General features: G+C 38.8%; 2 protein-coding genes across 2 annotated transcripts; one reads left to right on the top strand and one right to left on the bottom strand.

The window, feature by feature from the left end:
* The first annotated feature begins 232 nt into the window (after nt 1–232).
* Nucleotides 233–19,785, top strand: VPS35 (vacuolar protein sorting 35 homolog (S. cerevisiae)). Its single transcript, XM_009710526.1, has 16 exons — nt 233–326; nt 1,818–1,914; nt 2,704–2,827; nt 4,307–4,489; nt 4,793–5,006; nt 5,660–5,743; nt 6,216–6,325; nt 9,459–9,555; nt 9,648–9,796; nt 10,319–10,526; nt 11,033–11,188; nt 14,061–14,183; nt 15,124–15,303; nt 16,475–16,714; nt 17,437–17,580; nt 18,878–19,785. Exons 1-16 carry the CDS (start codon nt 312–314, stop codon nt 19,055–19,057), a joined length of 2,304 nt encoding a protein of 767 aa, XP_009708828.1. The 5' UTR covers nt 233–311; the 3' UTR covers nt 19,058–19,785.
* A 2,563-nt stretch (nt 19,786–22,348) lies between these two features.
* LOC104155227 (histamine H3 receptor-like) lies at nt 22,349–25,674 on the bottom strand (the record flags this gene model as incomplete). The annotated part of the gene is made up of 2 exons (XM_009710515.1): nt 22,349–23,233; nt 25,609–25,674. Coding segments are annotated over 2 exons (951 nt in total), but the record flags the coding sequence as incomplete, so codon positions are not given.
* Nucleotides 25,675–25,680: the final 6 nt, after the last annotated feature.

Genomic DNA, 25,680 nt, shown 5'->3' with positions numbered 1-25,680 from the left:
AGCAGTGGTGCTCACAGGCTGTCCATAACCTATCTCTTCCTTCCCCTCAGGTTTTTGCAGAGTACTGGGAACTTTCTCCCTTACATATCACACAGCTGTTTCTGACAACTCTTGAGTGGTCAACACTGTGCTATCACTTGCATTGTGTTCTAAGCTACGGGAACCCAGTTTGAATCAAGTCATAAACAGCTTCATTAAAAAATAGAGTTCTATTTTTTTTCTTCCAGCCAACAACACAGCAATCTCCTCAGGATGAACAGGAAAAACTCCTGGATGAAGCCATTCAGGCTGTGAAGGTGCAGTCTTTCCAGATGAAGAGATGCTTGGTAAGAATGTGACTTTAAAATGCAATGAAGCTTCTTGTCTGCTAGGACTAAAACAGTAAATCAATACTAATCTCTAGTGCTGTGAGGAGAATTAACCCTTTATGTACCTTTCTGCAAGAGACTTTGCAAAGAAATGAGGCAGCTACTCAACGAGAGTGAGCCTTGAGTATTCTTTGAATGTGTCTTCCTGATTGTGCTCCAATATTTGGCAAGATAAATTCTAAAGATGCACCTTTATAATTTATGTGCTTGCATTTAAGTAAACCTAAACTGAGAATAAGCCTGCCATTTGACATCAGAAGGTTGTTGCTCAAACTCATTTTATATGGAACTATATGATCAGAAACCATTCTTATGTTCAACATACTGTTGTTTTTTTCCATGTAGTCTTTTCTTTACATGAGCCACAGACCGTGAGGCTGCTAATGAATTACCTGCTGCATAGGATAAATTTTGTCATGATTAACTGTAGACTGATCCCTGAATTATTCTGTGACTGGAAAACACCATTGGCTAGGGTTGTGCTTAGATCTTTGTCTTGAAATTGTAGCCAATGCAGGCAGATGATGTCATCAAGCATAGCTTTCTTGGGTTTGAGAAGCCTATTTTTATTTGGAGAAACTGCTTAAAGTTGCAATGAAAACTTAAATATCCCCATATATTTTCACGTGGTTAGCGAAGCTAACTTTGCAGGCAAATGACAGTAGCAAGAAAGGTAACGCCACTTCCAGTTTTGTACTCTGTGGAATGCTCTTGAAATCTTTGAAGTAGCTGCAGCTGAGCTTTTCACTCCTCTCTGTGCCTGAGTGACAATATGCTAAGTGGATCACATTAGCAATTCTTTCCCTTCTCCCCCAAAACTTAATGCTGCTGCTCATGATGGGTTGAACAAGTATGTCTCGGTGGTAGAATAGAAGTTTGTCTTGTATCCCGTGATGCCAGGTGATTATCTGCATCATAAGTGTAAGGTATATGCAGCCTAATAAACTGTGGCTTTCATTAAAGTGTTGTTCTTGAGTGAGAAGCAGGGGAAGAGGAATCTAATTCTAACAGCGGTCTGCTGGCAATGCGTATCCTCTTCTCTGCCAGAGATTTCTTCATGAGACCTGAACAAAACAACAGACTAGTTTGGGGGAGGAGGGGAATCTGCTCTATTTTGCTTGCTGGATAGAATCTGAATGGTGGGTTGGCATTTCTGCATAAGCAAAATTTTCTTTCAATTTTTTTGTACTGTTAGCATTACAATTTATTACTGTAGCTTTGTCTTCAGATATGTCTGGCCACATTCAGGTATGATGTTTCACTTAATTAGAGTGGGCAACGTAGTACATGCTGGATACTAAATCACTTGATTTTCTGAATTATCGCTTTCCTGATGTTTACTTAATCTTTGCATGCTTTTTTAAAAAAAGCTAAAAGTGTAGCTTTCTAAAATACTGCACTTGTGTAGTATTATTTCTTACAGACTATTATCTCTCTCTTCCTCTAAAGGACAAAAACAAGCTCATGGATGCTCTGAAACATGCTTCCAACATGCTTGGAGAGCTGCGGACTTCTATGTTATCTCCAAAGAGCTATTATGAGTTATGTATCCTTTGAAGAGGAAACGAATAGTCAAAATGCTGGATTTAGAATTAAATGTTCATCTGCTCTTTTGGTACAATGGCATCTCGTCTGTCTTATATATTTACTAGCACTTTTCTCCTCAGTATTTAGTTATCTGGATATCCTATAGGAGAATATACACTTTGCTCACTGTGGAAGTTAATCTTTTCCCTTTGGTATAAAGCAGGTCTTTAATGTCTTTCATATCTTCCTTTGGGAGGTTTCAGGAGTCTAGTTCTATAAAAATATCAACTCTGTAAAACAACTCTGCTTGCAGTATGTTACCCTAAAATCTGTAAAACCAACTTATTTTTTACCCTTCATCATGATCTTAGCTTCTAACAGTAAGTCAGTGCCTTGATGTATTTACTTGTGCATACTGTGGTATCTGAAGAAGAGAAGCCTTCTCATGAGACTTGGGAACAGAATGTGAATATATTGAAATACTACTTTCTCCATGTGTGGATGATATTCTTCTATCACGCATAGTATGCCTTTACTTTAGCTACTCTGTTCAGTCACAGTCATTTGCTTGCTGTTTTGACTTAGGGTTTTTTTTTTCGCCTTTTCTGATGTACTAAAAATGACAATTGAAGGCTTGAGGTTAATTTGCACGTTTATCCCAATAATGATTATTGTTGTTTTGAGTACTACCTACTTAGGCATCATTGTATTTGGTACAGTGTTTTTCCTCCTTGATGTGAATGAGCAAATTACTATGTAAATCTGTTGTAGACATTCTAACTTAAAATCCTTAACTATGAGGGAAAAGACATGGCAATTTCTGATGAGCTACACTACTTGGAAGTTTACCTGACAGATGAATTTGCCAAAGGAAGGAAAGTGGCAGACCTTTATGAGCTAGTACAGTATGCTGGAAATATTATTCCAAGACTGTAAGTATGTATATGTTAGTGTGCGTTTTTGTTTTTTTAAAACTAGTGAATAGTGGTCAGGCTCTGGGTTCCGATAATTATTGACTCTGCATTCTTGCTTGACAGCAAGAATTCAGTTTGCAATGGTGAATAGTATTTCCGCATATCTTATGGGTGGATTGCTATGAGACTTCTGAGATTTAGGCCAAGAGTGCAGCTGCAGAACGTCAGTTCTTCCTGCCAATGTGTTGATTTTGCACATGACCAAGATGGAAGCACTTTGATCTTGGAACAAAATTGGCTTTTGGATGAAGAGCTGATCAGTGGAAGATTAACCAAGTACCACATTCTGATGAGTGAGATTGACTACATATTTATTAACTTTTTCTGTTCTCTGTTAATGAACTTGTATGTGAGGATCTAGGTCTTAGATCCTAACACACAGTAGCTGCTTCGTAACCATCTGTCTCTTTGGAGAGCAAGAAGTGTAAGAAGGAAATGTCTTTAAATTAATTCTTAAAAGCTTTTGTTTCTGAATATGTGTTTTTTTGGCTATATGTTAGCGTGTGAGAGATGATATTGGAAGGCTTATCTTTAAATATGTGACCATTAGGCTGGAGTAGATCTTCTACATACTCAGACTTAGGACTCAGATTTTGCTTGGTACTGCAGTTTTTAAATCCTGACCTTATGTTCATGTCAGGAAGAGGCTTTGGAGACACCATGCTGCATCCTCATGCAGTTTCTGGAGTTTGGCTAGAGACTACCACAGTGGTTTTTACCCTTCTGCATAATCATTTGAGTGGTCTTCCAGCCTGTGTGATGTAGACTCTAGTTCTCCCTGATGAACACTTCTGGTGCTTTCATGGAGGTTCTGTGCACATCCATGCACAAGGCAGAGAAACACGCCAAGAGGGTTGAGGTGTCTAAACTGAATATGTGAAGCTTCTGAACATTATGTTTTTGTCTCTTAAGCTGAGGGAGAGTCCAAGTATACTGGAGCACCAGTCCTTTGCATCTTGCGTGTTCCTTCTACCTGTTGCTTTTTATAGAGATGCTGAAGGAATGAGTACAGGCCTGGGAATTTCTGAAGGGCATAACACCTATCTTGCTTAGACTACAGTGTGAAAGAGGCTTAACTGCTTCGCCATAATAGATTACTTACTTATATGTCCCAGGGCTGTTTTCCAGCTTAGTGGGGTGCTGGAAGTATAGACAAGCTAGTCTGAGGGCATTCAGAACTTTATGCATGCTAAGCATTTACACATTCAATGTATAAAGCAGTGTAATGAGGTCAAGTGGCTGTTCAGACTTCCTGTGCTCTGTAGCAGAGCAGAATAGGAGTTGAAAACTGACTAAATATACAAAATTATGTGGCCTAGATGATATTTTGTTGTTTTCTGTGCTATGGTAATACTGCCAAGATGGAGGAAAGGAACTGTTGCCTTTGTGTGATATTGTTACTTTACAATTTATTGTTTAATTCTGTGCCTTTTGCAGGTATCTCCTGATAACAGTAGGTGTTGTCTATGTCAAGTCATTTCCACAGTCCAGGAAAGATATTTTGAAAGACCTGGTGGAGATGTGCCGTGGAGTACAACATCCTCTTAGAGGCCTCTTTCTTAGAAACTATCTCCTGCAGTGTACCAGGAATATCTTACCAGATGAAGGCGAGCAAGCAGAGTAAGAAAGATAGGCTATAACTTAAAAAAATTGTTTTCAACAGAACATATTTAAATTTTCTGTATGATTTTCTTCAGGTTTAAGAGAACTCTATAGACTTGACAGTGTTTTGTCCATTAAGAATTCCCTTCCAGAACTAAGGTTTCTCACAAGTGAGGATATCAACCTTTCTTATGAACCCAGATATCCCACCACACACTTCCCCATCCTCCTACCTTCTTAAAAATTGGATGTTCACAAGTGGATTGAAGGATGAATACCTCTGACAAGCTTTTCCTGTTCCTTACCTGTTCTCAATTGCAGTGAAGAAACCACTGGAGACATCAGTGATTCAATGGATTTTGTGCTGCTGAACTTTGCTGAGATGAACAAACTTTGGGTGCGAATGCAACACCAGGGCCATAGTCGGGACAGAGAGAAAAGGGAGCGAGAAAGGCAAGAACTGAGAATCCTAGTAGGAACAAACCTGGTTCGCCTCAGTCAGTTGGAAGGTGTTAATGTGGAGCGTTATAAGCAGGTGGGATGTCTGTCCATCCATTCTGACTTCTGTTACTCTCTCCAAATGAAACCAGTTTGCGCTTTCAGATGAGCAGCTTGAAGCGTTACAGCTATGCTAGAAGTTCAGTAATCCTGGTGTTTCTGGAACTCTTCACCTGAGGAAAAGTTCTGGATGCTAATGAAGCTGTATAATGTGTTGTGAGGCTAAGGTCGTGACTCATGCATTTTTCCTATAAACTTCTCTCTAATCTTGACAAATTTTAAAACTTTCCTTTCTGATTCCCATTTTACTTATAGAACAATGAGCTGGTTTAAGGGATGTGTACACATACAGCATTCTGTGATAAACTTTACAAATTAAATGAAGCTATGCTTCCCAAAGCATTCAAGAGAACTGTTATTGCATGAAATGGTAGTCAAGCAAATATATTATTTAGAAGTCTGTCCCTAGTAAGTTCTACTATATAGCTGCTGAAAATGATTTTGAGCGGTACAGCTGAGACCCTGAGTAGTGGTATGTGCCAGCAAAGCTAGCAGCATTGACTTACTAAATCAAAGCTTGCAGGTATGTAATGGGACAGATCATGCTTGGATTAAATGCATATGTGTGAATATAAACTTAGAAAGTAATTATAAAGTCACTGCAAGACTCTGTTTTTTTGCCTATTCCAGATTGTTCTGCCTGGAATATTGGAGCAAGTTGTAAACTGCAGAGATGCTTTGGCACAGGAGTACCTCATGGAGTGCATCATACAGGTGAGCTGCTTAAATTCAAGTGCATTGATGGGACACAGGGACATTTATTCCTATGCTTTTAGTCAGATTTGGGCTACTTTCAGCTCTTCCTCACAAACTGGAAACCTTTGTCATCACTAGGACACTTACCTAGTGGCTAGTCCCATGTTTTTTTACCAGATAGAGAGTGGAGATGAATCCATTTTGTGCTCCTTCTGTTGCAGAAGCTTGTAAGCATCTGAGCAGCAGTGTCTGCAGTATGAATTGTAATAGATAGCTGGGCCCTCAAGTTACCTATTTGTCTTGCATCTCTTGCTTCATGCGTCTACCCAGTCAAGGTCACGTTGGGGAACCCTAAAGCATTTGTAGGCGAGAACGTATTTACTGTGTGGATATCTATATCTGATTTGGAATTACTCTGTTGCATTTTACTGCTGTGTAACAACGGGCAAATTCAGTTTATAACTTGATGACTATTGATCTAAAACTTCAGGTGTTCCCAGATGAATTTCACCTCCAAACCCTGAACCCATTTCTCAGAGCCTGTGCTGAGCTGCACCAAAATGTGAATGTGAAAAATATAATTATTGCTTTAATTGACAGGTGAGTGACCAAGGGGGTGGAAATTGGCTCAAAATTAAGTTTGTGTTATGCACAAGCAGATAATAATTCTTCTAGCATTTGAAAGGTTTCAATTTTTGATATCACTTAACTTCACTGTTTCCATGTCTTTCTATCAGCTGTAATTAAAGCTGTGAAGAATATTATTTCTATAGCTTCTGCTCTCTGGACTCTGCTTTTACAGCTTCCAATTAAACCTGCTTTAAGGACTGATTAAAACCTGTAAACAGGTTAAGCCAGGAAACAACCCATTTAGTATCGACCGATTTCATGTTTCTGAATTAAAGTGACAGCAGTGTTCTGCTTTGACAGCCATATCGGTCACAGGTACCTCTCGAAAACTTGAAAATCCTGATGGCTAAATTGTATATAAAGGATACTTTACCTTGCAGTTTTGATCAGAGAACATAATGTATGCCTCTTCAGAAAAGAGCTAGTAGAAAATGGAACTACTTTCTTAATCCTTAGTTTACTGCTAGCTTCCTGTGTGTTCTCCCAAAAGTGTGTTTTTCCTGTGGAGGTACTGCTTAAAACTACTTGCACTGCGTTCAAATATGGGGGAGAAATCATAGAATCATTTAGGTTGCAAAAGACCTCTGAGATCAAACTGAAGTTTTGATTTATATCCTGAAAGGAAACAACACATTATCAGTGAGTACCTCTACTTTCTTACTGTAGAAAGGAAGTGTGCTTACACAGCTCTTTGAAACCTTAGAAGAGCCTTGTGCTTGCATTTGTACACAAATTTATGTACCTCTGTATATCTGGTCCATGTACCAACGTATGGATGTCAGTTGCTGTAGGGATCTTGAGTCCTGCTGGCATTCAGCCATGAGTAGGGTTGTTGTGGCTTTGGTTCTTTTCTAATGCCTGGAGATCGAGCATGTATATTAAGCATGACTGGTATAACTTAGGTTCTTTAATTTTTTGCTTAACAAGTCTGTAATTTGTTTTCTCCAGCTTACATCAGAGCTATTTGTTCAGGACTTGGGTCTTATTGGAGTATCTTTCAGTATTTGTGCATTTGGCAGAGAAGCAGCTCTGCCTTCATCCAGAGATGTTTGCAGGAATTCATTGATTTCCTACACTTTGCTGCCATGGCTGAGATTTTTTTTCCTAATTTTGTTAGCTTTTCTAAAAAAACCCCAAACAACAAAAAACCCCCCAAAAACCAAAAAACACCAACCAAAAAAAACCCCCAAAACCCAAGAAAAAACAACCAACCAAAAAACCCCAAAACCAAAAAAAAAACCCAAAAACCAAAACCACAAAATCCCAAGAAGCATTGCCTATAACAACCTAATTTCTGAGACTGTCTGTCTTGAGTACTTTCAACAGAGGTCACAGGATCCTTTCCTAGGTTCTTACATTAGTGTGTAGCAACGTAATTCTTGCAAGAAGGCTTTCCTCGTGTAGCTTTTGCTGTCATGTTTAGTTAGAGGACTTAAACAGCTTTGGTATTACCTCCACAGTAAGTTTTCTATTCTTACTGTGACAACCAACAGTAAGCAACTGACTAGCGGTGAACTGGGTGTCCTAGACTTAACGCTGCTGTGTTTTGTTGGGCCACTAATGGTGTCTTTCAGAGCCTTCTCATTTGGCTATAGGACAAGGGTAGAAAGGTGGTGGTGTGATGATTATAATTTTTGTAGTATGGCAACTTGTGCTTTTGACTGTAATATTACTACAAGTGTTGGAGGATATGAGTGGATCTGTTCTTGGAATCCATATATATAGGGGAGATGTTGCTGTTGTGTTTGGATTGGAGTTGTTAGGAACAATTGTTATGCGTTTCAGTATTGCGTAGTTAAGATGTGAATGTGTCCCATACAGGTAGTGCCTGTTGGCATTTCTCATCTTTATTTCAGCTGGCATGGGATAGTTGAAACTGAACATCGGTGACTGCTAAGGAGGCTTGTGAAGCTTTAGTTTCTATTCCCATGGGGCTTTCCTGTTAAAGGAATCTCTGCAAATAGTCTTGCTGCTTTACGATCTTTCTTGCTAAACCATTCATAGCTTTTAATTATGCTGCCATCTGCCTGCAACTTGATCGTGCTTTGTAGCATGCTGGCCTTATCCTCTGAGCTGTTGCCAAGGAAAGCTGCCTTGTCTCTTTGAGAAAAGGCAGTGACTGTCCCTGGTTTTAGAAAGTCTGCTTGTTACCACCCTAATGAAATATAAGAGCAGTTCAATCTCTTGTTTTTCCTGGCAGTGAAGTTTTTTGGCATCTCAGCCTTTTCTTACCTGCCTCTGTTTCAGACCCAAAGTTCATTCAGAATCAAAGTTTAGAAACCCTGTAAGAAATAACTTTAAAAATTTGAATTGAGTGCCTTTTCCTAAATATTTTTGTAGGTCTTTAATTCAGAATAGAATAATCCCTTAATGATTAGAAAGCAAAGATATCAATGCTGAGCTTCTTAAGCTCCATCTTTGGTAAGGTGGTAGCCTTCCTATAGTGATTCTTCTTATATCTGATTTCTTCAGAAATGGTGGTTTGCATGCCTTTCTCCTGTTAGAGGTAGCTCTGCAATGTTTTTTGGATGCTTGCTGGATAGCAATCTCTTGCTTTGTTTTTTTTTTTTTCTCAAAGTATTCTTCTCCACTTCAGATTTGCTTTGTATTTTCCTTTTTGCAAACAGTGGAAGTCCCAGACATGATTAACATGTCTTTGGAGACAAAGCATAGTTAAGTTGGCATATTTCTTCTGTTTTTTCTCTGGAGACTGTTCTGCAGAGAATGCTACTGGATGTCTAACTTCAGTAATATCATTGAATAGATGCAGGATATTTGCTCTTCCATCAGCCTTCTCTGTACCTTTTTCTCTGCTGGAAAGAACAGAACACTTGCTGCTAGCTGAAGAACATGGATTATGAAATGTCCTTCTTGTTCTTTGTTCATCCTGCCATCTCTGTCAGCACTCTTTTCCAGGACTGATATTTACCAGGCTCAGTTGCTCTTAAGGCTTCTGACTTCCATTAATTTCCTTTTTGCTTGTAATGGAGCTTGCAAATATATTTAAAGGACTTGCTTTTTCTGCCAGTATCTCTTTCTGGCTTGTATCTGAGGAGTGGAAAAACTATGCTGACCAAGCTGCTTTCTTTTTTTCTGTTACCAGGTTAGCTTTATTTGCACATCGTGAAGATGGACCTGGTATCCCAGCAGATATCAAGCTGTTTGACATCTTTTCACAACAGGTGGCTACTGTTATACAGGTATGCTGGGTATTGCATGCAGTTTTGGGTTGTTTTTCTTTTTGCAGATTTAAGTGCTTTTTTTATCAACTCAGTGCTGCCTTAAATTTCAGTCTCGTCAGGACATGCCCTCAGAGGATGTGGTATCTTTGCAAGTTTCTCTTATTAACTTGGCTATGAAATGCTACCCGGACCGTGTTGACTATGTTGATAAGGTGTTGGAGACAACTGTGGAAATATTCAATAAACTTAATCTGGAACAGTAAGTAAATGTCTCTTGCATTCTCTGGCGTGGTAATTAATACTCTAAAATCTTGACTTCTGCATTTCACCACATTTGGCAAGACAGCAGAGACATGCTTTGGATGTGTAAGATTACTGCTTTTGGGCCAAGCTATAGAGGATCATGATAAACTACTGACTAAGCAGGACTTGCTCACCTGTGAATAAATCCTACTGCGCAGCTGTACAGCTACACAATGTGTATGCCAGGCTGTGTGTAGTCATTACCTATTCATCTCTTACAGCACTCTAGAGTTCTCCTCTTGCTGAATTTGCAGCTTCAGTCTCTGTTTCTCTTATCGGCAACTTAAAATGTGCAGTTTCCACTGTACATCCTAAAGAGCAAGATATGACTTGTTTGGTAGTTTATTTCCTTTCTCGCTGGCAGCAAATTGCTTAGATGTTGTGGTATGCATCAGAATTGGTGTTGAGGTAGACTTTAAATCTGTCTATGTGTCTGAAATATTGATTAATTGTGGTTTTTGCATATATTTTCTTTTAGTATTGCAACAAGCAGTGCTGTTTCAAAGGAGCTGACTAGACTTTTGAAAATCCCTGTTGATACTTACAACAATATCCTGACAGTTCTGAAACTAAAACATTTTCACCCACTCTTTGAATACTTTGATTACGAGTCCAGGAAGAGCATGAGTTGTTATGTGCTTAGTAATGTATTGGATTATAACACAGAAATTGTGTCTCAAGAACAGGTATGACATAATTTAACTTGAAATTCTAGGTATTTCAACTGCTGTTTGAAGACCTGAAAACACATACTAAGTGACTTTGTGCAGGACGTGCCTTGTTTCCTAGCCTGCATGCCCCTGCCTCCCCATCTTAGTAGCACAGACTTTATCCCACTTGATAATTCCACCCATGTTCTTAAATATCTTGTCTTTGCACATCTTACCTTAACCTCATCCTAAAGACTACTTCTGTTATGTTTGAACAAAGACCCTGAATCCCCTTAAAACTAGGCCTTTTACCTAAAGAAGGCTGGATAGTACTTTTCGAATCTGAATTTCCTCTGTACTGCTGTTCTATCCCACTTGTACTAAGAGAGACCCTTCTTCAGGGAGTAAGGCAAATATGCCCTAAAGTATCACCAACTATGGACTTTCCTAGTGCTTTGTCAGCACTAGGAATAGCTGTAAAGATGTTCCCAGTTGCTTATAGACTTCTCTGACTTAAACAGAGCTTATATTGCCTTTAACAGGTTGATGCTATCATGAATTTGGTATCCACGCTGATCCAGGATCAGCCGGATCAGCCTGCTGAAGATCCTGATCCTGAGGACTTTGCTGATGAGCAGAGTCTTGTGGGAAGATTTATTCATCTTTTGCGTTCCGATGACCCTGACCAACAGTATCTGGTACGGCGATTGGTGCTTCTGAATGTTTGCTCTCTGAACTGTCAGTTCTTGCATTATTTACTGTACAAAACTTTATTGTAGTTGGGAGCTGGGGCATCACTGCTCTGGCACTACAAACTCAGTAGAAAACATTATGATGACACTTTAATACTAGTATGAAGTATTGCTTATTTGGAAGAAGCAGGCAAGGACTTAAAAACATTTGTGGATTTAAACTTTTCATCTCATGAGATGGCAGTTTGGATGCAACTATATTAGTTCGTGGTAACTCTTAATTAACATTCTGAGAACTTCCTATAACCATGTATCTAAAAAGCAGCAAGTGAAGTTTAGAGCACTGTGCCATTTGTATTCCTTTGGTATCAAAATTCACAAAAAACCTCACAAAATACAGCTAGTATGTTTGGCCCCAGGGATTTTAATTAGTGTAAGTATGTGGTCTTCATATAGCATGTATTATACTGCTGCTTAGTGTTTACAACTGTTTTGCCTATCTGCTTGGTCCATCCTTAATAGCAGACTTGATATGGTCTTGAAACTTGCACATTATGGTACTCATAACAGTTTGAGTTAATCCATCAAAGCTTTATGTAGCTCTCTGATGTTAATCTGCTATTTCTGCCTTCAGTTTATTTTAAGTTTAAATGATCTCCCTATATTGAGAAGTGTGTGTTGGGGAAGAGGGTTGGGGATATTATGTCTATGCACAATCCATTGGAGAAGCTGGCAGAAGATGTGCTGAAGTTGGATGCTATTACAGATTGCAGCAGCTAGAGTTAGCTCTGGTCAGAGCTCAGGCCTGAGTAGGACTACTGTGAAGTTACAGTTAGTGTGCCTGAAATACAATTGCCTAACTCTGTTTTCAGGTTGCAGCAATATCATACTGTATGAAGAGTGAGAATAGCTTCTACTGGATTATGTTAGTCTAAATACAACATTACTGGCATTCATTTAGCTTGGGTTTAAAATATTGTATAAAAATTTCTTGCTTGAAATGCAGAGCTTTGCTGCAACTTCTGTAATGGCGAGAAGCATAGCTTTAAGGCCTGTGCAAGGACTGGAGAGAATTGTGTTTCAGGACCTGCTCTTCATTGACTGCGTTATTTCTGAATATTGCTGGAGTAAGGCAAGAAGGTCAACCAGGTCCTCACTGATTTCAAGAACTACATGGGTTGATTACAGCTAGCAAGTACTATAGTCATATAGGAAAAGCCAAGATAACTACATGGGGGTGTGTGTTGCTAATAGAGAACAAAGCTTCCCTCAAAGGGATGCTCGCACTAAGGAAGTTGATATAGTTTTACCCCAAAACACTTTGCTTAGCTACAGATGTTGAAGCTGTTTTTGCAAAGCTGCTGAAGGTCAGGCTATCTTCTTTCTCATGTAGCAATACTTTGCTTTAATTAGATTGACCGCCTTTAAATGGCATCATAGGATGCCGTCAAATTACCTTTTGGATAAAATACTGTAAGCTACTTAACACCTTCTAGTAAAAATGCTTAATAGCTTCTTGATAAGCATCATGAATGCTTGTATCAAATTTTCTTACGTTACAGGAACAGTAGGAAAAAATCCAAGACTATGGGATTTTCACAGCTCTTTCACAGTATCTCACTTTAAATTATGCTTTCTGTATGGAAGAGACCTGAAATGCAAGTTCAAACACCTTAGTGCATTACAAGCCGAAGTGGCTAATACAATGTATGATGGGTGATGATAGATCTCTATTTATTCATGTTACTTACATGAATTCTAGATGTAATCTAAAAATGTATGTAGAGTTGGACACTGAGCTTTACTTTTAGTGCTTATTTCAAAGTGGTAACGGGACTGCTATGACCATAAAGCAGGGTAATACCTGGCTGTAGTAACTAGATGTCTTTGTTCTGACACTTAAACAAAAGAAAACCCCACTTTTTAACTCTGATCTCTAGTAGAAATTTTCCTGAAATTTAGTTTCAGAAGTTTTAGTGTAAAATACAACACATCTGAGTGTTGTTCCCTTTGAAAGGCAGTCAGGTTACTACAAATGACAAATGTAACATTTAGCTTGCTTGGAACAGATTGATTAATCTTCTTATACCTGAAGTTCTTGCTATTACCAACAATTCCGGTTATGAGACTACATGATTAACTATATCAATAGATAGAAATAATCCCAAAATAAGGGAAAGGGGAGAAGCTAACAGTGCAAATAAGTAGAGCTCCTTTGTCCCTCTCCACAGGTTTAGAACAAGGCTGATAGGCAGAAAAGTATCATGTTCATGTTGTGGGTGCAGCTTGTGCTCAGAACTGAGGCAATAAAAGAAGCTGTCACTAATAAGCATAATGGAAAACTAAGAACAAGGAAAAAAATGGCAAAAGTTGCAGGTGTGGCTACCAGAATGTGGCACTATAGTCTTTCTCTCAGAGTATGAGAAGCCTTATTGACTTACATGTTTAGTTTCATGAAACTTGGTTTCTTTCTTTTACTTTCTTCCAGGCTGCTGTAAGAAAGAATAGCCCTTTTTGTAGCTTCCATTGAGTTGAGGACAGAATGTATCCGATGTCATTATTAAATGCAAGCTCAGGCAACTTCCATCTCGCTGCACAATCCAAAATCTATCTGCACAGCATAACAAGTGTTGCCTGCCTCTTACTAAGCAGCTGTAGGAAAAGTTTGGGCAGATACCACATAAAAAGCTACAGAGACTGCACAAATTCAATTCCAGTAAAGCAGCTTGTATGTAGTCCCCCCAAAATACTGTAATTTATCTGATGCTAACACCATGTCTTTCTGATGCTCTTGTTCCATAGAGTGTAGATTAAGTTATAGATGCAAATAACACACCTCTTTCAAGAATTCTCAAAGCTTACAGTGCTTCTGTTTTAGATCCTAAACACTGCCCGGAAACACTTTGGTGCAGGTGGGAACCAACGTATTCGTTTTACACTGCCACCATTGGTTTTTGCAGCGTACCAGCTTGCTTTTCGCTACAAAGACAACTCTAAAGTGGTAAGTTGACCTCTAGGTAACTCTTGTATACTTGCCTTTTTTTGGCTTTCTTAAAAATGTATTTTGTCTGGCTACAGTATGCTGAGACTTGATAGTGGTTTTTTTTGCTCAAGGCAGATTTTTACTTGAGGTGTGAATGCTTTCTAATTTAAGGAAGATTTTTATCAATTCATATTAAATTACCTCAGCACTTGAGGAATGGTAAAGCAGAAATTGGCTTATTGTGCTTATTCATGAAGGTGATTGATGTGTTTTTACATGGAGACCAGAGAACTATGGCACTGCAAGTGATGGCATGAAACTGATTTAAATCTCAATATTGAAATTCATCAACTTCTAAATCTGTAGCTACACTATTTTAACGTTTCTAAAAACGAGTGCTTCTTTGTAGGTTAACTTATATGGTACTTGCAAAAGTGCACACTAAAACAATCACTGATCCATTTTAGCCCTTTAATGCTTTCTGATTGAGATATTTAGCTTAAATATGTATTTCTACTTATTGTGAGGGAAATAAGTTAAAATGCTGTTTGTTAAAACACTCCTCAAAATGTTTGTTTTAAAATTCTCTTCCACTTCTGTTTGGTGCTTCAGACTGAATAAAATTTTTCTTCACTTAACTGAGCAAAAGCCTAATTAGCTATGTTGTAAGCATAGCTGTGGTAAGTGCAATTCAGTGTAGACTTCTGAGGAAGGTTTCTATGAGCTGGTAGGAAAAGTGGGTATGAACTTTTTGGAAATGGAAGAAACACTTAGTGAAAACCCAGTGAGGTTGACACAGTACTGCTGGGGCACTCACTAGTATCTCAGTAAATAAGTGGCTGGAGTGGCATGCAGAAGACAACAGACTGCAGCACTTAACAGATCTTATTACAATTGAGATTCTCTTTTCCTTATAACAATAGTCTTGTTCAAGCTTTGACTTATTTCATTTCTTTAGGACGACAAATGGGAAAAGAAGTGCCAGAAGATCTTCTCGTTTGCTCATCAGACCATCAGTGCCCTGATCAAAGCAGAACTGGCAGAGCTGCCTCTCCGTCTCTTCCTACAAGGAGCACTGGCTGCAGGAGAGATTGGCTTTGAGAATCATGAAACTGTGGCCTATGAATTCATGTCCCAGGTGAGTGTCCAACTATTACAGTCACTGTCCTGTGCTACCTTAAATTTGGCTTGGGTAGGTTTGCTGAACACTGAACCATCCAGTGTGATTAAAACATCTGAAACAATTGACGGCTAATGCTACTAGGTAGAAATTCCTCCTGCTTCCTAGGCTGCTGTGGAATTAAGCTCCATTGCTACTGATTTGAATACTCAGTCTGACCTGGGATGTGTTGCAATGCTGCCTCCGATTCACTGGAGGAGTGTAGCTTTCTCAACATGAAATGCTCCTTCACTGCTTCTAAAACTGTCTCCCAGCTCCTGTTATCTAGCTGGTATTGCCCTGACCACAGCACTCTTTGGAAGTTCTCTAAAATTTGCAGTGTTAGCAACTGCCATGCTGGGCTTTGCTAATCAAAATCTTTGTATTGAAACCTATGATAAACTACTCTGAAAATCCACTTAAACCTGTTACTTGGTCTTAAGCCTTACTTGTTGCAAAAACCTTCCCATCCTCCCCATTAGATAAAGAACCAATGTATTTAATTTTTTCCATGTTGCAAGCTTTGGCCTAATCTTTCCACTAATACTGCTACTAATGCATATTTTTAAACTGAGTTGCTGATAACCTCAGCCTTCCTCACTGTCTTGTATCAGTTGCCATTGTAGCACAACTCTGAAGATGAGAGCAGGATGACAATTATGTACCTTCTATTAGAGATACGGTTCAAGATTTTTAGCCTTGTGTGTTCTCTCAAGGCTCTTCATCCATGTAGCAGCAGTGCAAATGCTTTGCTTACCTACTCTGTGGTCACTGACCTGCCATTCAACTTCTGCTCTACTGTTTTGTGTGTTTCAAAGAACTAAATCCTTTTCAGGGACTGTTTCTGTTACTGAAGTTCTGTATTTGAACAGATGCTTGAAATGAGGAAAAACTCAATCTTCAGATTATATTTAGGATTACATTTGTTTACTATGACCATTTAAGAAGTATTTCTTGCAAGACCTGTTTCCAGTCTGCGGATTTAACTTGATTTTGACACTCTGGATGAAAGGTCTTTTTTCTTGCCTGAAGCTTTTTACAAATGTAAAACTGGACACTTTCCTGCCCTGTCGGTAGCAGATGTGATTTGGCCTTTTTTCTGATGTGTTCTAAAACAGTGATTAAGAGTCTTGCTTTCTCCCTTGACTAGGCCTTCTCTCTGTATGAAGATGAAATCAGTGATTCAAAAGCACAACTGGCTGCAATCACCTTGATAATTGGGACATTTGAGAGGATGAAGTGCTTCAGTGAGGAGAACCATGAGCCTTTGAGGACTCAGTGTGCACTGGCAGCCTCTAAGCTCCTTAAGAAGCCAGACCAATGCCGGGCTGTGAGCACTTGTGCCCATCTGTTTTGGTCTGGACGAAATACTGACAAGAATGGAGAGGAGGTAAGACTAAAGCGACAGCAGTGTAATGCATCCTGCCTCAGTAACATAGTTCTGCCTTTCTTCTGAAGGCACGCACTTCTAAAGTAGATATATCACTTGGTGATGTAGATCTGGTTGGAATGTCTTCTCATATATGAAGCTTCTAAATCTCACTGCAGTGTAAGCTGCATAAATGGAGAAATGGAGAAAACTTAAATTTAAGGGTGGAAGTACCATGCAAGCTTTTGAATCAACTAGTTTAAGATTGGCTGTCAAAGTACAGTCTGCATTTTGCATGTGTTTATTATAGTAGCTGTGTTTGGAAGTTTAGTAGTTCACATACAAACTAAAGATACAAGTTATTAAAGGTTAAAAAAAAAAAACAAATTTGTGTGTTTTTCAGGGATTGTCACATAAGCTGTTGTAATTATAAAGAGCAGTGTCTGAAATCTGTTTCTCAAAGTATGCATTAGTGTACATATTACAAAATTGAGTTCACTGATCTCATAACTGAAGGCTTTCAACAACTGTTCATGTTGATTGCCTGGTTTAACAAAACTTAGATTTGGTGGCAGTCAGGCAAGGTAAGCTTTCAACGACAGCTTGTTCTGCACAGTTTGTGTAGTTTTGCGTTTCTGTGACAGAGCACCAGGAAATGCCATAGATGAGCCAAGGGAAGAGATACTGGAGCTCCCTTAAGGTTCTTTTATTTCTTGGAACTTTTTGGGTTTTTTTTCTTCTAGCTTCATGGAGGAAAAAGAGTGATGGAATGCCTAAAGAAGGCTCTGAAGATAGCAAATCAGTGCATGGACCCTTCTCTGCAAGTCCAACTTTTCATAGAAATTCTGAATAGATATATCTATTTTTATGAAAAAGAAAATGAGGCGGTGAGTGGAAATGCAGTCTCTTTATTGCATCTTTTTTAAAGAGCATTTCTTTAAGCTCTTCATTTGTGCTTATACCCCAAATCATGTCTCTGTAGTCTCCCGCAAGAGGCATAAGTTCTGGTAATAACAACAGAGTAGTCCAATTCTTGACATGCTAGTAAATTGTAGATAAAACTTCATTCTTCTTACATGGGGGAAAACACCAAATGCTTGCAGTTTAGTTATGAACTTAAATATTGGGAGACCTGGATACCATAAATATTTATCAGATCAAAACTTACTAGGACTTAGAATCTTACTACTTTCTCATCTAACTTTAGAGGTACCTAAATTAATATGTGCATAAGGGAAAGAAAATTATTACAGCTGTTCAAGGTCGCTGCTGAGTGTGCCACAAATGGTTGGTGTAAGCTTTAATTTCAAGAAATAGATATGACATCTCATGTACCAGCTTAAATTCTGCATCTGAAATCTGAGATAGTTGCCTCATACATTTTCTGTTAGCAGATTACTAGTAAACTTACCCAGTTTGAAAAAGCTACGTGGTCAAGTTGAGTTTAACAGCCCATCTGATGTCATCATTTGATCAAGACCAGTTGTTAACTGATGCTCTGTAGTTCTGAGAGAATGTATGAAGAGATTTTAGGGATTTTCTGACTTTCCAACAACTGAACTGGCTTCCCACTATAGTAGTAATCTAGTATAGAGATGCTGTATCTGATGGAGATGAAAATAAAACTTTGAATTTCAAAGCACTTGGCAGATGTAAAAACAGTCTCTGGACACAGTGGCGATCTGCAGTGCATTTTGTGCTGTGGTGTTCTGTGTAGTGCTGGACTTAACACCGTAGGCAGCCATACTTTCCTAGGTTATGACTTGGTCACTGACAATAACTTTAAATCTGATATTACCATCCTGACTGACTTCTACAAGAAACAGACTGTTAGAGTGCGTAGACAATCTGATTACTTGCTTTATTTGTTTAAAGCTTTTTAAGTTTTTATTGAATAAACTTGAGAGAACCGCTGTGGTAAAAGTTAAAGCTATCAGGTTAATGACTTAAGAAGTTCTTTATGTTTTCTGGGATGGGGGGAATTTCCACAAAACCCTGAAATCAGAATGGTCCTATGAGGAGCAAGAGAAGGCAGTCTGCAACAGATTGTCTTCATACAGTCTTACCAATATTTCTAAGAACTGTCCAAGTACCAATCGTTTAGAGACAAGTCTGTTGAAACTAATGTCTATGCAGTTATACACAGGTCTTGTGGATGACTTCTGTTCTGTTTATGTTCTGTAGGTGACAATTCAGGTTTTGAATCAGCTTATACAGAAGATAAGAGAAGATCTCCCAAACCTTGAGTCTACTGAGGAAACGGAACAAATTAACAAACACTTTCACAACACACTGGAGCACTTGCGTCTGAGGAGGGAATCACCAGAATCTGAGGGGCCAATTTACGAAGGTCTTGTTCTTTAGGAAGAGATACACACTGTTCTTACTTCTTTTCTTTTACATACAGTATGTTGTTTTTTTTTTTTAAGATAGATTCATAGGTTGTGCCTTTGAGAAATGTCAGGTTAAGTTAACATTTCTGTGTTCAGTCTGGCACTTCAAACACTTGTGTTGAGTACTCTAACAAATTGGAAAGGTTGGACCAGGAACTACAGGTTTCATCAGTTAGCATGGCTGAAACTTTCTTTGAAATCCATGTGACATGGTAGGCCTCTTCCAGTTCTGATTTCTGTCTGTTCACTGTTGCTTCTGTAGCACTAGAGTTCTAAACTGGCAGTGACTGTCATCTGAAACTGTGTCTGATCCTTACAGAGCATCAGATTTTTGGGATTATTGTATGTCAGATTCTGCTTGTGCTTTTCTTTTAATGCAAGTTAAGGCTAAGTGTAATATTTTTCCCTAAAAACTAGAATATATTAATGCATGTTTGGAGAGTTTTAAACTACCATGTTCAAAAACAGAAGTTATATTTTGCATATTAAGGCTCTGTGACATTCAGTGAGGGCCAGTACTGTGCACAGGGCATATTTATCAAGATAATTTTGTTCCAAATAGTATAAAAATAGAGAAATTGCAATCTATATAGATATGTATAACCTTCATTACTGTAAATTTAGGGGAAAATGCATTACACAAGTTTATTCAGTATCATGATTTTGCACCAGTGGAACAATAAAGTTGCTATTAACACCTGTTGTTTCCGGTCTCTTCAGAGCCCACTGTTAAACTCAATGCTAATGTTGAACCTTCTGATAAAAGCAAAAGAACTTCTGTTTTGTAGGGACAGAAAAATCAAGGCATAATTAACCTGGACAAGCTGGGAGGCTGATAGGATTTCTAATGTAAAAGTTTATAATTCAAAACCAGTATTTTTCCAAATGATGCCAAGATGATGTGTGTTCACATTTCAGAATGCATTTAGGACATACCTTGAGTGGTGGAGAATCCCACTGGATTCTAGGTCTGTGCAAGAGAGACGAGCAGCAATTAAATGACAAAGCTGCAGGAAACTGAGCAGTAGAGCAATTGCCAGGGGCAACTCCTGTGAAGACTGGTCTAGTCTGTAGGTTAATGCCAGTTGCTGAAAGCTTGGAAATGTCTGTTTTACCTTAACTGAATGTAATGTTCTAAAGCTGAGTGAACTTCCTTATTCCTTGAGTTGACTGCTGTTGTGAAAATTGTCCTGGCTTGACTGGATAGTCAATGAGACCTTGGTAGGAGTGTCTAATAATTTAGTGCTACCTGTTTTCTGGAAAAGGGAAGTACAATCCTAGGAAACAAGAATTACGGAGTAGACAAATAGATCGTTGATCTACTGATGTGTAAGTCTGGCTTGGAGGGGAGGAGGAATGGGGAGATAATCTAATGGCTTTACTTGCCCAGTGGTATAATTATTGCTATTCAAAAAATCTTAACGTTGCTCTGTATCTGTTGACGCTGTTACTCTTAAAAGAACCATTAAGCAGATTGTTTTGTTTTAAAACATCCATAGCAGAACATGATGATCGTGTTCGTGTAGATACGTTCATATAGTAGGGCTATGCCCTTCTAACTTACAGTATTTGGTAGCAATGCTTGTTTAATCCTCAAGGTCAGTCCTTGTAACTTAGGAATTGTTTTTGAATAATGGTTTAATGGTTTTGCTGTTTCAACTGCAGCTACCCAAATGTTGTAGGCTAGTACTTTTTCCCATGTACCACTTGTTAAGGCTACAAAGTTATGACTCTTCCACAAGTTCTTAATTACTTTTATTGAAATTTTACAAAGTAAATAATTTCAAAATACTGTCTGTAAACTGTAAGATCAATTGTACTAACATGCATTTTGGCTGTGGCAATGGACAGCTACGGCTGGTCAATAGCTATCACTTGTCAGCAAAGGAAAGCGTCTGCAAAGCTGTGTAGAAAATGCTTATCATGGTGGAAACAAACTTGTATCACTAGTGATGTTCAAATCAATACCTCTTGTGGGACAAATCTAAGCAAAACTAAGGATCTAGCTGTGTGAGCTTCTCTTATGGCAGAGGCAGAATAGCAGAAACAGTATGTTGTTGTTTAAGTTCTTGTTTTTCACACTCATGGTCAAGAGCAAGGCTGTAAATCTTAACAGACTTTTCTGAGTCATGCTAGTCATGATGCATGACTTGGAAAGTGTCTGAACACTTCAAATAATACTTTTTTTTTTGACCACTGTTGACTTGATGGATGGATAGATCCAATGGGTGGGGTAGGGGAAAACAACACTTTTTTTTCCCTTTCAGAACTAGTGGAAGTCTAATCCGAAATGTTTTAAAAATTACTCCAGGGGAAGTTTGCCTGAAGCTCTGTCTATAGCAAGATCTGTAATAGATCTCGTAGACTAATTATGCTTACTCTATACATACAGCAAAAGACAGTAGTACCTGTCAGTCCTGTAAGGAGCAGAGGTTTGACTTGCGTAAATTCCTGCCCATGCAGGATCCTGGCGGGGGGCAGGAAGTCATAGCTGAGGGAGGAAACTCATGGTGAAACTCTTCCAGTGTATAAACTCTCAATTCTTCTATCTCTTGTCACAAAGCTCAAAACCCTTTTATGTTTCTGTTCCTGAACTTAGTTCTTCTGAAAGTTCTACTCTCTTACTTCTCAGTCACCTTTTCCACTCAAATCGGTGCTCCCTTACCTGCTACAGTTGCTCAGCTTCTCTGGTAACCTGACTGTTCTGGTGCCTCTTGTCCCATGCTTTTCCTGGACACCAGTATATATATATTTTTTTTTTAATCAGTCATGATCTTGTCTGGCTTGCCACTAAGGCGGGGAAAAAGCATACTACACTTAACAGCTGAGACCCTTGGCATCTTAGAGTAGGTTTGGGGGTAAAATATAACAGGTCCAAGGTTAACACTTAATGAAATTCCTTACCAGCAATATTTACAGTTATTAGAAGTGAGAGAGCCTGAAGTCTTAATTATTGGCCATGAATGTTGTATTCCCTTTTCAGCAATCTAACGCTAGTCTGCCATTACCAGAAAATACACTGTTGGCATAATTTCTCAAAGCTCTTTGGGAAATTACCTTTCTTTTCATTGCTGTGATTTCTCCAGCTACATGGATGACTACTTCTATACATTCATAAATATCTACACTTGTACCTACTTATCAGTATTCCATAAACTACCCAGTGTACATTGCATGTAATTACTGAATGTGAATATTAGCCAGTTTATGCTCCCACTGAAAGCAAGACGTACTAATTGTCAGCCTTCACAGGTTCTTTTTTTCACATAAAAATATGAGGATGAATTTTGGCTTTTCCTGGACACAGGAGATTTATAAAGGCTTTCCTAAAGCTCATGTGACACAGTGGGTATAGAATAGGGTTAATGGCTGAATTCACCCACAGAAGCCAAAATGAAGTCTCATAGAGTGAATACGGCACACAGCGCCCATGGCAAGCTGCTCTGATGATCATCAAAAGCGTATATGGAGCCCAACACAAACCGAACACACAGACAATAATTGCTAAAGACTTTGCTACTCTTTTATCCCGGGAAAGTCTAAATCTATTTTCCATAGCGTTAGCAATGTCCACTCTGCTAGTGCTGTTGCATGTGCCTTCTGTAGTTTTGTAGAAACCATTCCTATGAGGCTTGGTCTTGACTTCCACCTGAAGTGGTGGAAGGTCTTGACTGACATTCAAATTTAATGATTGATTGTCAAGCTTAGGTAGGCTGAGCCTTGAAGTCTTTTTCTGGGGAGAAAGGCTGCTTGTTCTCTTCTCATGTTTGTGTCTGTTAGTAGGTTTTACAAAAAGTGTAATGTGTTCCCTTTTTTTCCCTTGGAAACTCATTTCGCAGTCCTCTTCACCAGGTGATAGGCTTTTGTTTCTGAGGGATGTGCGTTTCCTGATGTTGAGGTAAATACTTAAGTTAAAGTATGTAACAGTGATGAAAGGTGTAAAGAATTCAATAGTAGAGGCAATCATTAGGAAATACCAGTTGTAGAAGAATTCCACATGACATTCTCCTTCAGGGAGGATGCTCTTTTGGGCAATGTGTTCCCAACTGAGAATGGCTGGACCGTAGAGAAGAAAAGCAGCAATCCACACAGTGATCATCTTCAATATTGCATTTCTGGTTATCCCTTTCTGAGCCCTGTAACTCACCTGAGAGAGAGAGAAGTTAAGTCACATACATTACTAGTATCTCAAACAGTTACATGGCTACCTTGGAATACGGCCCTCTCCGTCACTTCTGAGGGTTGCTAATATATTGGTTAAGGAATGAGGGTTATGCCAAGCTTACTGGTACCACAGAAAAGATATTTCTGAAATATCCATTCCAATAAAGATTATCAAGGTGACTGGATACATTCTGAGAACGTGCACTGGATCTTAAAAGCTAGAAAACCAAGCCTTTTCCAGAGCAAATAATCACTGCTATTCCTAGAACTGGTTGTCACCAGTTGCTTATGTATTCAATTACATTAGCTGTGACACCAGTTTACAGAATGTCTGAAAGCATGGCCCTTCAAAATTCACTTATTTAGAAATTTTAATTAATTTAAAATTCACTTATTTAGAATTTTTAAATCATTTCATTTAAAATACATTAAAGGATCTGAATTCCTAGCACACCCACGCAAGTTCTTTTCTTTCTGCTTTGTAGAGAGATAGCCTCTTTTTTTTTTTCCTTAATGTGAAAAATCACACCAAGAAAATTTAATGGATAACAGGTCTTCTGTTTGATATCCTTTATTTTGTTCTTTTATGAAGTACTTGCAGAACTATTCTCTGCAATTCAGACACATAGATGGCGTGTTGTGGTCTGCGAAGTGCTTTACAGGAAGAGTAACTAATTTCCCTTATTTAGAAAACAGAGAAGCTAAGGTGCAAAAAAAATAGTAAGTATGTTGGTAATACTGAGTCAGTAAAACATATCAGCAGTAGAATCTTAAAATCAAGATCTTCTACTTCTTAATATTCTAATTCACTGGTGTACTGGACAGTATTTCTATAGTGAATTGAAATTCAATCTTCACATCTCCACAGTGGCCACACAGTGTTTTGAAATATGAAGTCTTGAGCTTGAATTCTGTATAGGATTCATGTTTACTGCCCTGATCTGTGGATTTTGCTCTCCAAAGCCAATGCTGTTCTGGTAGAATACCCCCACAGCAGAGGAATCCTGAGTTTGTCTGAATCGTGTCTGATTTTGGAATCTTTGACAAAGGTACTAAGGATTTCCGGAGCAGTCTTGCAGGAAGATTACCATTTTTGAGGGAAAAAAAAAATAATTTAGAACTTCATATATTCCTGTTCATATGTTCTTATACTGTCCTAACCCAACAGGCAGCTTCTGTACTCTTGCTTGGGGAGGGATTTTTATATGGAGGATTCATTTGAAGTATTTTGAAGTGGCTAATTTTTTTCATTTATTATGACCAGTTTCCCTCTCTGTTTCTGAAACCATCCAGCCTATATATTTATACTATGTGTATAGTTGTGACAATTTGGTTTATGAAAGCAAAATTCATTGCTAATTCAGAACCTAGAAAATAAAGGAATTCTAAAGCGTTGACTGTTTAAGAATTAATCTGTTCATTTCTCCCTCTTCAAAAACAAGTTGGTAAAACACTAAGTTGCATATAAACTGTTAAAGTGATCTTGCAGCCTGTCTTTGTACTGTTTGCAAAAAAACTATCATTGCCTCTTAGTGTGATTTAGAATGAGCACTGAAGCTAAATTAATGTTTTAAGGAAATGTGGGTGGAACAGGGGGCTGAAGAATAACCAAGAAGTATGTGTAGAAGAGTGAAACCTATTAGCAGGTAAAATGTGTTATTTCAGCACCATCCAAAATACTTTGAGGCAGTATGGTCTCGGTGAAAATGCAGCTTTTGATTTTGCAAAGTCTAGTCTACTCCTTTTTTGATAACAGACATGCAGCGTGACCAAGGCAACGCTCTAGCTATTTCTGTGGCCATTACATGGAAATAGCATTTGCATCCTTTGAAAGATGTTAGTTAATTTATATTCTGCCAGTTTTGAACCATACACAGCTCTATACATCTGATTCTCCCTGAGAGTTTGGTACCTATTGCAAGGAGATCTGTCTGCCTTGTGCTGCAGCTAGGCTGGCTTGGGCTATCAGTTGTCAACAAGCGCATTGCCATGTTCTGAGGGAGATGGTCTGTTTCAGCTGGGTAATACTACTTAAGCTTATCCAAGGTGTGGCTGGGGAGGAAATAACTACACCTTGTTCCCTCTGCCCTTCTAGCTGGAACAAGTATACAAACTGTGCCTGCTTCTAAAGTAGAGTACCTCTTCCAATGTAAAAGTGAGAAGCAAATGTCTTTTCTGCCAAAGTTTATCACTCCCAGAACTATTTCTAGGACTGAGAGTAAAGGCCTCGATACCCCTGTCTCCTGTGGTGGTTGAGTGAGGTGCGATGAGGTGGCCTAAGCAAGCCATCTGGCTTGAAAGGGCAGCCTCGGAGCCCCTACAGCCCACTCTCTGGACCGCTTGCCCACCCGCCCTTACCGCTTTGGTGACAGAGATGAACCTATCGAAGCTGATAAGGACGATGTTGAAGACGGAGGCGGTGCACACCAG

This window comes from Cariama cristata, unplaced genomic scaffold, assembly GCF_000690535.1.
Source record: "Cariama cristata isolate BGI_N322 unplaced genomic scaffold, ASM69053v1 Scaffold30260, whole genome shotgun sequence".
Taxonomy (NCBI): domain Eukaryota; kingdom Metazoa; phylum Chordata; class Aves; order Cariamiformes; family Cariamidae; genus Cariama; species Cariama cristata.
The sequence above is the reverse complement of the archived record's forward strand: the minus strand, read 5'-3'. Positions and strand labels throughout refer to the sequence as shown.

Bases quoted from the DNA above. Each gene is read 5' to 3' on its own strand.
- VPS35 (XM_009710526.1), top strand. The intron at 9,797-10,318 runs GTAAGTAAATGT...ATTTTCTTTTAG, and splicing joins AATAAACTTAATCTGGAACA to TATTGCAACAAGCAGTGCTG. The intron at 15,304-16,474 runs GTGAGTGTCCAA...TCCCTTGACTAG, and splicing joins CCTATGAATTCATGTCCCAG to GCCTTCTCTCTGTATGAAGA.